The sequence below is a fragment of the Limulus polyphemus genome, unplaced genomic scaffold, assembly GCF_000517525.1.
Source record: "Limulus polyphemus unplaced genomic scaffold, Limulus_polyphemus-2.1.2 Scaffold1421, whole genome shotgun sequence".
Lineage (NCBI taxonomy): Eukaryota > Metazoa > Arthropoda > Merostomata > Xiphosura > Limulidae > Limulus > Limulus polyphemus.
This window is the reverse complement of record NW_013667031.1, coordinates 172,691-185,259: the sequence shown is the minus strand read 5'-3', so window position 1 is coordinate 185,259 and position 12,569 is coordinate 172,691. Positions and strand designations below refer to the sequence as shown.

The 12,569-nt window shown below is 34.4% G+C and overlaps 1 protein-coding gene across 1 annotated transcript in view; it reads left to right on the top strand.

The window, feature by feature from the left end:
- The window catches only part of LOC106463483 (ABC transporter G family member 14-like), a 39,488-nt gene extending 30,794 nt beyond the window's left edge, over positions 1 to 8,694 (top strand). The window contains exons 11-14 of the mRNA XM_022390990.1: positions 90 to 147; positions 981 to 1,195; positions 3,892 to 4,100; positions 4,980 to 8,694. Coding sequence (XP_022246698.1) covers positions 90 to 147; positions 981 to 1,195; positions 3,892 to 4,100; positions 4,980 to 5,172 — 675 coding nt within the window. The 3' untranslated portion in view covers positions 5,173 to 8,694. The remainder of the gene's footprint in view (positions 1 to 89; positions 148 to 980; positions 1,196 to 3,891; positions 4,101 to 4,979) is intronic.
- The last annotated feature ends 3,875 nt before the right edge of the window (positions 8,695 to 12,569 follow it).

Here is a 12,569-nt window from a genome sequence, read left to right as displayed (position 1 = left end):
TGAATTTTGGCTTAAACCCTATAGAGGTTTTACAATCTGTCACATTTATTTTAAATAAAGCTTGATTTTATGTTTCTTTCTTTGTCTAGATGTTCTTTAGTATGACTTATTGGATGCTGTTTGCATTGTTTGGAGCACTTACTTCATGTGAGTACAATAATTAGCCTCAATACGGGATGCTGTTTGCATTGTTTGGAGCACTTATTTCATTAAATACGATAATTAGCCTAAATACGGGATGCTGTTTGCATTGTTTGGAGCTCTTAATTCATATGAGGGTAAGAATTACCTAAATGTATTCCACGAATGGTTGTGCTATTTAAAAATTTAGGAGTTCAATACTATAAAAATGGTGATACTAAACTAGGATTATTTTGCATTTTTTATAATCAATATTTCCGAAATACACATACATATAAGTATAAACATAACAAATATTAAACATTTTCAGTAGTCCACTTGGAGTGGTATAAGTAGAAATTCTTACACAGTACAATTATTGCATTCAATCTACTTGTTCATCAAAACTTTTAAGCACATATACCACATTTAGATTAAAATTCATTAAGTTGCCACCATGTGTCGCCAGAAGCACAACATTCTGACATTACCGTCTGCTCGTGTAATACAGAAAAAAAATATTATTTTGAAATTATCAAGAGCAAAATCAAATAGAAATTTCTGCGAATAGCAAAGTAAAATACGGCGATTTGTTGAGTTCGATTCAATATGAAATATAAAACATCTGAGAAAATCCTTCATCTTATCTAACACTGTTAAAGTACTTTATTATAGAAAACAACTTAAAACTGAAATAAATATAAAATCCATAGTCATAAAACAATGGTATTAAAAACTTTAAAAAAAATGAGTTGTTATTTTTACATACTTTACTCAATAGATGACACTAGCTACTGGTTATTTAAAATGTCAGGAAAAAAAAACTGATAAAAAAAACTTCCTACTTTTGCTTTTTATAGTTCCACCTGAAAGGGAAGTTATCAACAAAGAAAGATCATCCGGAACTTACAGATTATCTGCTTATTACTTGGCTAAAATGATTGGAGAATTTCCTCTCACTGTCACTCTTCCGTCAGCATTCCATTTCATCTCTTACCCAATGTTAGGATTGCATGATGGTCGGATTTTCTTGAGTCTATGGGGTTTCCTCCTCCTCAACACTATTGTTGCTCAGGTAGGAAGAGCGCTGATATCTAATCGCAGTAAACATTGAAATGCTCTAGCTACAATGTATGGAAACTTTGTATTCAAACTTGGGCGGTAGCCTTTAAAATCATTATTTACTTCATGTACAAGCTGTTTGTGACGCATGGTAATGTGCATTTAATATTTCGCCCTTAAAACGCACGTATACAGTTTTTGCGACAACTCTCATTTTCATATCGAATTTCTTGTGAAACTGAACTGTAGCTCAAAATTAAAATTATTGGAACAGATTCTTTGAATTTATTCATTCTTGCTTATTTTTCGCTGAGCCATAAAATATTGAAAATTTACCTGCAAAGTCTGAAACCGACATTAAACACACAGTTACCTTTTCCCGGTAATAACTTCTCGGATAGTGACTTGTGCATTTTTATGCTACTTCCTCATCTCTTGTAACATTAAACAAACAATTAAGCACTAGCGTTTCAACATCCAGTTTATATAGCTATACACGGTTATTGATTTATTTCTTATATTTTGCTTGAAAAATGACAAACCTTCACATTAGATACGGGCATGTTCAATTAGATTACCAAAAATTAAGGTGTGATAATACGTTCTAGAAGAAAATAAATCATAAACTAGCTATGTAGGTACTTCTAGACGAATATATGCACATCAACTACCCGAAAAGTACAAAAGTATCGAACAAAAAAGAACGATTTGTTTGTTTGTTTTGAATTTCGCGCAATGCTACACGAGGGCTATCTGCGCTAGCCGTACCTAATTTAGCAGTGTAAGACTAGAGGGAAGGCAGCTAGTCATCACCACCCACCACCAACTCTTGGGCTACTCTTTTACCAACAAATAGTGGGATTGACCGTCACATTATAACGCCCCCACGGTTGAAAGGGCGAGCATTTTTGGTGGGACGGGGATGCGAACCCGCGACCCGCAGATTGCTAGTCGAGCGTCCTAACCACCTGGCAAGAAAAAGAAAAAAAGAACGAAGTATGGAAAATATTTTCCCGGAAACAGACAGTTGGAACAGAACAAGGTGAAACCGATAGCTTTGTGAAATATATGAAATGTATTTCGTTTATTCCAAAAGCAAAACAATTATTTTTTCTGGCTAGGACTATTAAACTTTTATAGGGATTCTTACCATCAGCGCGAAAATGTTTGTAGGGCACCGTTTAGACATTGTAACTGAAAGTTCTTCCTTCCATGTAAGTCACTTACCCTCTTTCGAATTTCAAAAGTATTTTAAATAAACCTAGGTTTATTCGTTACAAAAAATGCTCAATTCACACACTAATAAGTTTCATGTTTCTTTACCTAAAAGATTTAAAAGTTTTCCCCGCAAACCTTATTTTCTGTTTTTTTTTAATTGTTTGCTTTTCAAGCGCAAAGCTGCACAATCGACTATCTGTGCATGTACTTCACGAGCATCGAACCTCAAATTTTAGTGTTATAAGTTCCCAAGCTTATGGATGAGGCATCGGGTGGGGGTTCTAAACAAATACAACCTGTATCTCATCGCCTACATCTGTTGTTTTTGCTACTGGATTGGTCTAGTGGTTAGGGCGCTCAATTCACAATTTGTGGGCCTCAGGATCAAAACTGCTCACCCTCTGTCATAAGTGCGTTATAATGTGACGGTCAGTCCCACTATTCATTAGTAAAAGAATAACCCAAGAGTTTGCGGTGGGTGATATCTATTACTTCAAAATTGTGAACGGCTAGCACAGATAGCCCTTGAGTAGCTTTGTCCAAAATTCAACCAAACAAGCTACTGGATTATGATAGATAAACGTTTATACTAGTTTAGTCTTTAAGTTTGAGTTTAATTTTCGATATAAAGAAAATAATCATTGGCTGACATTTAAAAGACGTAATATAAACGAAGAAATATATTTTCAAACTGTTATTTGGTGTCCTTAGAAGTCTGTCGAATATATATAAGTGTTTAACGTAATAAGCTAAGATATGTAATAAGTATTGATGCATTTCAGTTAAATGTTGAAGTTATTGTTTCAAGTAAATGTTTTAATAGATTATTTTAAAATATTTTCTGATTAGTTGCAAGATGGTGCAATAATCAACTCGCGAAAAACTGCTGTCATGCTAATATCAGCTATCAGCAGGTCCCCCGGTGGGACATCGGTAAGTCTACGGACTCACAACGCTAAAATCCGGGGTTTGATTCCACATGTAGGTGATCTCATGTCAGAATGAGTTTTGTATCCAATAAATGTTTCCAGTTTTATGACAAGCGTTTTATAACTATATATATATATGTATATATACAACAAATATTAAAGAACCTTATAAAGTATTTTTAAAGTTAAATCGTCCAAAAAGGGTAAGATTCCAAAAGCTTCTGAATATCTTTATCCATATATGAAACATTCTCCTCCTCGTTTGTTTGTTGTTAAGCACAAAGCTACACAATGGGCTGGCTATATGAGCTGTGCCGACAGTGACTATCAAAACCCTATTTTTAACTTTATAAGCCCTCAGATTTACCGCTGAGCAATAGGGGGCTAAAAATTCTCTGACATCAGTCTTAAGACATTACACATCCATTGTGTATTTGGTGATTAAATGCTTTTAAATAAATTGCCTCAATCTCTTTGTAGTTTGAATATCTAAAGAATCTGAATATTCCTGTCATGTCGACGACTGTATAAATTACCTTCTATGCCCATATTTCTTTTTCAGAGTGTAGGACTATTAGTGGGAGCTACCTGTGTTGACCTCCAAGTGTCAGTGACCGTCTCAGCATTATATTCCCTGTCTACCATGCTCTTTGGAGGTTTCTATGCCAAGTCCATACCTTCTTGGCTGCTGTGGTTGCGATACCTTTCTATAGTCCATTATGCTTTTAATAATATGCAGATTGTAGAATTTGGTGGTGGTGTACCAATAAGGTTTGTAAATATGTGAAATAACGAATATCGTAGCATTCAGTGAAATTAAGCACACACACACACATCCTGTTGTAGACATATATGTATAGACATAGCTTAGCCTCCATAACCTTTAATACAACCAAACTTCTAGTTTAAAAAGGGACCATTTCCTAAGAATATGTACAATGAAAAAGCGTACAACGTTAAAATAATTGCACAATAAAATTCATTAAAACTAGGGACCAGCCATACATCTTTTGGTGTTCATAATCAAACTTTAACTTTCACTCCCGAGGATGGCGGCGTAGAACACCGAAACATGTAGTCTTTGTAGTGCTGGGCCCTAGTTTTAATGAATTTTATTGTTCAATTATTTTAACGTTGTACGCTTTTTAATTTTACATATGATAATAATATACTAGAAGGTTCAGTACTGTATTTAAATGGCATTAGGTGTTGTGTTTGGAAATATCACAATAAGGCGCTCACAAAGATGTCGATCCAAGGAAGTTTTTGCATGAAGAAAAAAATTATTTCGTAAAATAAAATGTCCAGATTATACCAGAGTCATTTACTTTAATAAACTACTCAAAAATATAGAGGAATCTTGAAAAATAAGTTATTCCGTAAAATAAAGGGTCCAGATGAATGCCATAGGCATTAACTTTAATAAACTACTCAAAAATGTAGAGAAAAGAAAAAGATTATTCCGTTGAAGAAAAGGGTGCAGATGATTGACAAAATCATTTACTTTGATAAACTACTAAAAAAGTAGAGAGGAACCTTAAAAATGAAAACTTATTCCTAAACTATGCGCAATCTGTAACTTTAAGGATCATATCTGTAAATAAATCCACATCATAACTACAGTCACTTTTCCTTTTTTTTCGTTTTTAGTTGTGCTCCTCATTATTCCCAGTTTGAAGCTTGTCGTCATGGAAACAGCTCAGTAATTCTACTCGAAGACATCATTGATCATCAAGGAATGTGGCTCCCTCTCTGGGCTAATACCTTAATTTTGTTAATATTTTTATGTATGTTTAGACTTATGGGGTATCTTATATTAAGATACATTCGTAAGCCTAGGTAAAAGAGAAGTTCGATGTTTGGATGATGAGGCTCAGATGTACATAGTAACGTAATTAATCTTTAAACATCTTGAAAAAAAGAAGAGCATGTGTTTAGGACAGCAGTTATTGTTTGTTGAAGTTTTTCTTGCCAAGAGAATTGTTAATCGCATATTGTATTGCAGGTCATATCATTTGACACAAGGTGCTGGTCTATTGGTGCCAAAGTAAAAACTGGCTTAAACTAAGATATATCCTAATTAGATATGGATATTGTGTGATATATTGATAGTCCACATAAAAAAAAGACTAAGGATGAGCAATAAATGAATAAACGTTCGTTTTCAAAAGGATTTTAAGTTTATTTCGTGATATTAAAACTGTTGCCTTTTTGAATTATATAGACTAGACTGCACAAATCTTAATATAATATAAAAATGTCCACTGGATTTCTAGAGAATCATTAGAGTGTGTGTAATTGATGACTTGAAGTAAAATTAATTGAGTTATTTCAAGCTCAGATATAACTCTCCTAATGAATCATTTATTTGACCCTGTAATCAAAACAGTTTGCTTCCAATTTTATCACACTTGCTTGCAATAAGTGACAGTTGGTCACTTGGTTTCGCTGTATGTGGTTTAATTGAAATTCAAGGAATATGAATTTGATAGCACACTATAGTAAAAAAAAAGGTTTTAGAATTTACATAATTTGTTTTTGAGGAAATGCTTGGCTTTTTCAATGCAGAAAATATTAAGCAGCATTTTAACTTAGGGATAAAAAGTAGCATTAGTAACTTTATCAACATAAACTTAAGCCTTAAAAACGATAAGTTAAATGTAATCCTTAGTAACTTGTTTTGTTTTTTCAGTGTTGTTTTCTTAGTGCAAAGCTATACGATGAGCGAAATGCATGTTGTCTACCATAGGGAAACGAACCCCCGATTTTAGCTTTGTAAGTCCGTAAATTTACCACTGGCCCACCGAGGGACTATTGTTTTTAGTATTACTTGTTGTTGTTGTTTATTATTAAGCACAAAGCTACACAAAGGGCTATTTGTGCTCTGCCCACCACGGGTATCGAAACCCGGTTTCTAGCGGTATAAGTCCGCAGACATACCGCTGTGCTACTGGGGGGGGGGGGGGGCTTTTAGTATTACACAATTTTACACTCATCAATTTAAATTAGCCACTTATCTGTTCTGCCTTATACAATTCTAAACGTTTTCCTATGTTAAATTTAGGAAGAAAAAAATTCAAGCAATTTCGTTACAATAGTGAAGTTTTGATTCAGATGTCAGAAAGAAGACCAGCCGTCTGATACCTTCGTAATTTTATTTTCTATTTTCTATATGATATGACATTGACACTATTCTTAAGCTCCCCCATTGCATTTAGTGTAGGAGCGTTTTACATTTAGAACAGATGACTGAAGTTTTCCCAGTTGTCAACTCCAATCTTTTGTAGACATAAAACAAATAAGTGGATTCACCTCGGTGGCTCGATAATTTGTGAGTATGGATGAAATAATCTGTCCCAGTGATCAACTCAGAGAATAAATGGATGAGTGAATTTACTCCTATGTGTTCTACGGTTGTGTGTGGGAATGGATGAAAGAGTTTGTCCCAGTGATCAACTCAGAGAATTAAACCGATAAGTGGATTTACTCCGATATATCCTATGGTTGTGTGTGGGAATGGATGAAAGAGTTTATCCCAGTGATCAACTCAGAGAATTAAACGGATAAGTGGATTTACTCCGATGTGTCCTATGGTTGTGTGTGGGAATGGATGAAAGAGTTTGTCCCAGTGATCAACTCAGAGAATTAAACCGATAAGTGGATTTACTCCGATGTATCCTATGGTTGTGTGTGGGAATGGATGAAAGAGTTTGTCCCAGTGATCAACTCAGAGAATTAAACAGATAAGTGGATTTACTCCGATGTGTCCTACGGTTGTGTGTGAGAATGGATGAAAGGGTTTGTCCCAGTGATTAACTCAGAGAATTAAACAGATAAGTGGATTTACTCCGATGTGTCCTACGGTTGTGTGTGAGAATGGATGAAAGGGTTTGTCCCAGTGATTAACTCAGAGAATTAAACAGATAAGTGGATTTACTCCGATGTATCCTACGGTTGTGTGTGAGAATGGATGAAAGGGTTTGTCCCAGTGATCAAACTGTAATAGAGAGTAAAATGAACAAATAAATTCATCCAGATTATTCTCACAGCATTCTGTAAGAATGAATGTTAAAGTAGATTAATGGTTCCCCACACTTCTCTAATAATTCGTGTTACACAAAAATTGAATTTCCACCATTACACTTTCCCGTTAAAAGCGATGTTATCATTATAATTCTTACATAACAATTAAGAAAATAATATTCGCTTATTTCTGGGTATTCTGCTTTTAAATTTAAACGAATAGTTTGTTCCAGGACTTCATTCATTAGTTTATAGGATTGTATAATTTCATCTCCTACAGAAAAGCAAGTTGGTTAAATGATACCCCCCCGGTTAATTCCTCTTACAGTGAGTAAGAATGAATAATTGTTTTTCTTTTCTTAAATGATTTCTATAATTATGTGTAAAAATTTTATTTATTTGTCAGTGTTTTTGTCATGTCGGTGGTCACTTTTAATGATGTTTTCGTTCGTTTTAAAGAAAACATTACTGAGTCAATTCAACACGATGATTGTTTATTATAGAGTAAAAAAATTAGTTTATCCAATTTACCACGATGCACTAAAGGAGTAAAGAAAAATGATTGGATCATTGAGTCTATTTACCACGGTGCTTCCTGGTACTCTAGAGTTTTTTATTGAGTCATTAATCTTTTTTACTTTATGGAGTACAGAGTAAATTTTATTCAGTCAATTAACCATGATGCTTCCTGATATTGCAGAGTAAACTTTATTGAGTCAAATCAAATTGATGCTTTCTCGACTATGAAGAAAGATATGACTGATTCATTTCAATATGATGCTTACTCTGTTATAAAGTAAAATAGTTGAGTATTTCAACATGATGCCTACTTCAGTATGGAGTAAAGGTTACTGAGTCAGTTCACCACGACGCTTTCTCCAAAATATAGACCAAAACCATTCGAGTCAATTCACCATGATACTTCCAGAATCACGTAAAAAAATGTTTGAATAAATTCACGTGGATGACAATTTTTGCAGTATGCAAGGATACATGAGATAAATCGTTAGTCAATAAATTAGTGGAGTCAGTTGGCGAATTATTCAGTAAGAACGTAAGGATGCTTTTAGATTTCTTGTAAGTCTAGTGGGTTATATAATGCCACCTAGTTGACGTCTGTGAGTAGGGTACACACTTTGGTTTTCCCTTTAGCTGTACTTTATACATACATATATATATATATATATATGAATTATTTTCGGTGAAACCTGTTTTACTGCCGTATGATTGGATGAAAGTGAAATATATATATACATTAAAAGCTTCATTTTTTCTTTGTTATGCAAATAATGCAAAAGCGGTCAACAGGGTAATTATATAGATATTTGTATAATTTGATGTTTATCTGAATAAAGATAGATCTGAAGAAGAGATGTTTGTGTATATTTTGTTCTAATACAAACATAAGCACTCACTTTTTAATAAAAGTTTTCAATGATTCTCGATTCTGATCAGCAATGAACACTTCTTGATGCATAGCTGTGTTTTGAGGATCAAAAGTTATGTCTGTAAAATTAATTAAACTAAGTGTTTATAAAGCGTTTATTTGTATATAAAATATTTTATAGGTTGTCATTTTTCTTACATCCATTTACATGGTTTGAAACATATGAACTCAGATAGTATAAAAAATTTGTCTTAGATACAGTCAAGTTGTCACTCCATATCAATGAGTGTTTAGCCCTCCTATTATGGTATGTTTTGGGTCATACTGACTCATTGCAATTTCAAAACAAATGATTGGTTTTGTTTGAATTTCGCGCAAAGCTACACTAGGGCTATCTGCATTAGCCGTCCCTAATTTAGCAGTGAAAGACTAGAGAGAAAGCAACAAATCATCACCACCCACCACCAACTCTTGGGCTACTCTTTTACCAATGAATAGTAGGATTGACCGTCACATTATAACGCCCCACGGCTAAAAGAGCGAGCATATTTGGTGGGACGGGGATTCGAACCCGCGACCCTCAGATTGTGAGTCGAGCGCTCTAACCACCTACCTTGCATAGAATACGTTCGCTTTGCATAGCTTTTATTCTTTTATGTTTAAAAAATAATGTAATTAATTTGATTTAATGCCATTTTATGTAATTAAATGTGATCTCATTTTATGTAATTAACTCTCATTATAATAAACTCAAAGATATATTTCGTTGCATCAGACGGTTTACTAATTGGAACGATAATCCAGTTTGCTGCAACAAATAAGGACGGGCGTAGCCTATTGGTTAGTGCGTCAGGCTGTGGATCAAACGGTCCAAGGATTGAGACGTGACTCCGCTAAACACACCCCACAAATTCAACTGGGGGCTTGTTAAAAAAGTGAACGTCAATCCAGTTATTCATTTCAAACAGCTCGATAAAGCCATATGACGGCGGGTGCTTCTATCAGTAGTCATAAATTATGATCGTCTACTTCTGAAATCTAAAAGGTCGTCCATTTTGATAATATTATCGTAGTTTCTGCATCAAATAAAGGATACGCATTTGTAACTGTTAGGAAGAACACTAATACAATGATTACAGATAAATGGATTTTTAAATTGAGGGTACGAAATATACTTCAAATGACCAAGCTCGTAAAGCTATGTATACGTAATTATGTACTGCTCCCTTGGCGGTAGTATTCTGGTTTCTAATGGGAACATTGTAGAGACTTAACGTTTTGTAAAATGTGTGCGTGCATATGTGTGTGTGATTTTTTTCACCACAGTAGCCTAAAACTATCTTGTCATTTTTTTGTTAATTTTTATCTTAAATCCCATGATGCATCATCCTGTAGAAAAAAAAATCAGTGCTTTCAGATGTTTTATGGGGGGGGGGGAGAATAAATTCCAAAGAATAAATATATTAAGTTTATTTCTAGCATAATGAAATACTTAATGCCTATGAAATGGAATGATCTTCGTTATATTACTCATAAAAGTTTCTAGCCACATCAGTGGAATTTGGATAATGATTAGTGTTAAAGAAACTGACAATAGCACTTATGGAACATGTCGATTACATATTAAATTCCGTCTGCATCCACACGTTAGGCTCCCACTACCACATGTCATAAGGCGTGTACCATTATGAAACTCTTGGAAATGAGAAAGTTTAACGTAATAATGTCAATAAGTACTGTTAAGAACAGAGGCATTTCTGTGTTAAACATTGCATATCGAATTACCTTACATCTGACTGGTAATTAAACGAAGTACTAACGTAATTTGCCCTTTACGTTCCGCCTAACATCCTTTCGACTAGTTGTTGTCTTTTATCCCCGAGTTGAAAGTTCTTCCGTCCAACTTTGATTCTTATTGTTCCTGACAGTTTTGACATTCAACTCGACACACACCTCAAAGAAACTTAGACCAGCGTTTCTCAACTCTTTCGATACCTAAACTGTCGAAGACCATTAAATACAAGTACAAAAAAAAAAACCTGCGATTTAGATATGAGAAACACTGATTCAGACAACGGAAACACAAACCTTTTACTTCACAGCGTTGAAAAATAATCGTGTTCCACTATCCAAAACATATTTAAATAACCCGTACACAGACTTAATTGTATAAAGTCCAAAAAATTTTCACTGCACTGAAAATGTACAGTTTTCCTAAAAAGTCACTTTTGATAGGAAAGCACGACTGTTTATGGAACTCTTATGTCATACCGTAGATAGCGGTACACTAAAGCAGTGTAACTGTTCTTATAGGTACCATGATATATGGACTACTAACAGCAGGCCAATATCTATACAGCAAGCACCACTACTATTAACAACTGATTGTACTCTTAACAGTAGGCCATTCTCTATATAACAAGCACTCAGTGCTGTTTTTAAGGACAAGAAGGTGGGATGGGTAGGAAAGGTATATCTTCTATGCAATATATTGTTCATTAGTTCAACAAAAATACACAGTACACAAAAAACTCCATGTCACACTATATAAAGTAAAACTATACTATTGCATATTTGGCAAACGTGTATTTTGCGAAAAACGGTTACTCAAAATAATAAGAGTGACATATCCGTTAAATCATTTGTGCGAAACATTTTTTTTTGGGGGGGGGGGACATATTTTTATTCAATAAAGGTGAAAGGTTCCAGCATCGACGTTCTTTCATTATTGTTATATTTATAAAGCAAGCTGCAGCAGGCCTAGGGTTATAGCATGACGTTCGAGGATTATCAGCTATACCGACGATCTTTGTGGGACAAGAAAAGTTGACGATCATTGCTAACGAAATTAATAATGCGAAACAGAAGTTTCAATAACCACACAGTGAAGTGCAGATGCTAGAATTGAGTGTGAACTAAGTGACAGATGAGATACATATTATTCTTCCCATAAATAGTCTGAACTAAGTAACAGATGAGATACAGATTTATTCTTCTTCTAAATAATCTGAACTAAGTGACAGATGATATACAGATTTATTCTTCCCATAAATAGTCTGAACTAAGTGACAGATGATATACAGATTTATTCTTCCCATAAATAGTCTGAACTAAGTAACAAATGAGATACAGATTTATTCTTCCCATAAATAGTCTGAACTCAGTGACAGATGATATACAGATTTATTCTTCCCATAAATAGTCTGAACTAAGTAACAGATGAGATACAGATTTATTCTTCCCATAAATAGTCTGAACTAAGTGACAGATGAGGTACATATTTATTCTTCCCATAAACAGTCTGAACTAAGTAACAAATGAGATACAGATTTATTCTTCCCATACTTAGATATTAGTTTAAACTGAATGGTGGTATAGCTAGGAAATAATCGGTATCTTCATCAGTCAGTTCCATCACATTTCTGATAGGATAGCTAGAAAATGATCGAGGCTCTCATCAGTCAGTTCCATCACATTTCTGATGGAATAGCTAGAAAATGATCGACGCTCTCATCAGTCAGTTCCATCACATGTCTGATGGCATAACGAGGAAAATGATAGACGCTCTCATCAGTCAGTTCCATCACATGTCTGATGGCATAACGAGGAAAATGATAGACGCTCTCATCAGTCAGTTCCATCATATTTCTGATGGGATAGCTAGAAAATGATCGACGCTCTCATCAGTCAGTTCCATCACATGTCTGATGGCATAACGAGGAAAATGATAGACGCTCTCATCAGTCAGTTCCATCATATTTCTGATGGGATAGCTAGAAAATGATCGACGCTCTCATCAGTCAGTTCCATCATATTTCTGATGGGATAGC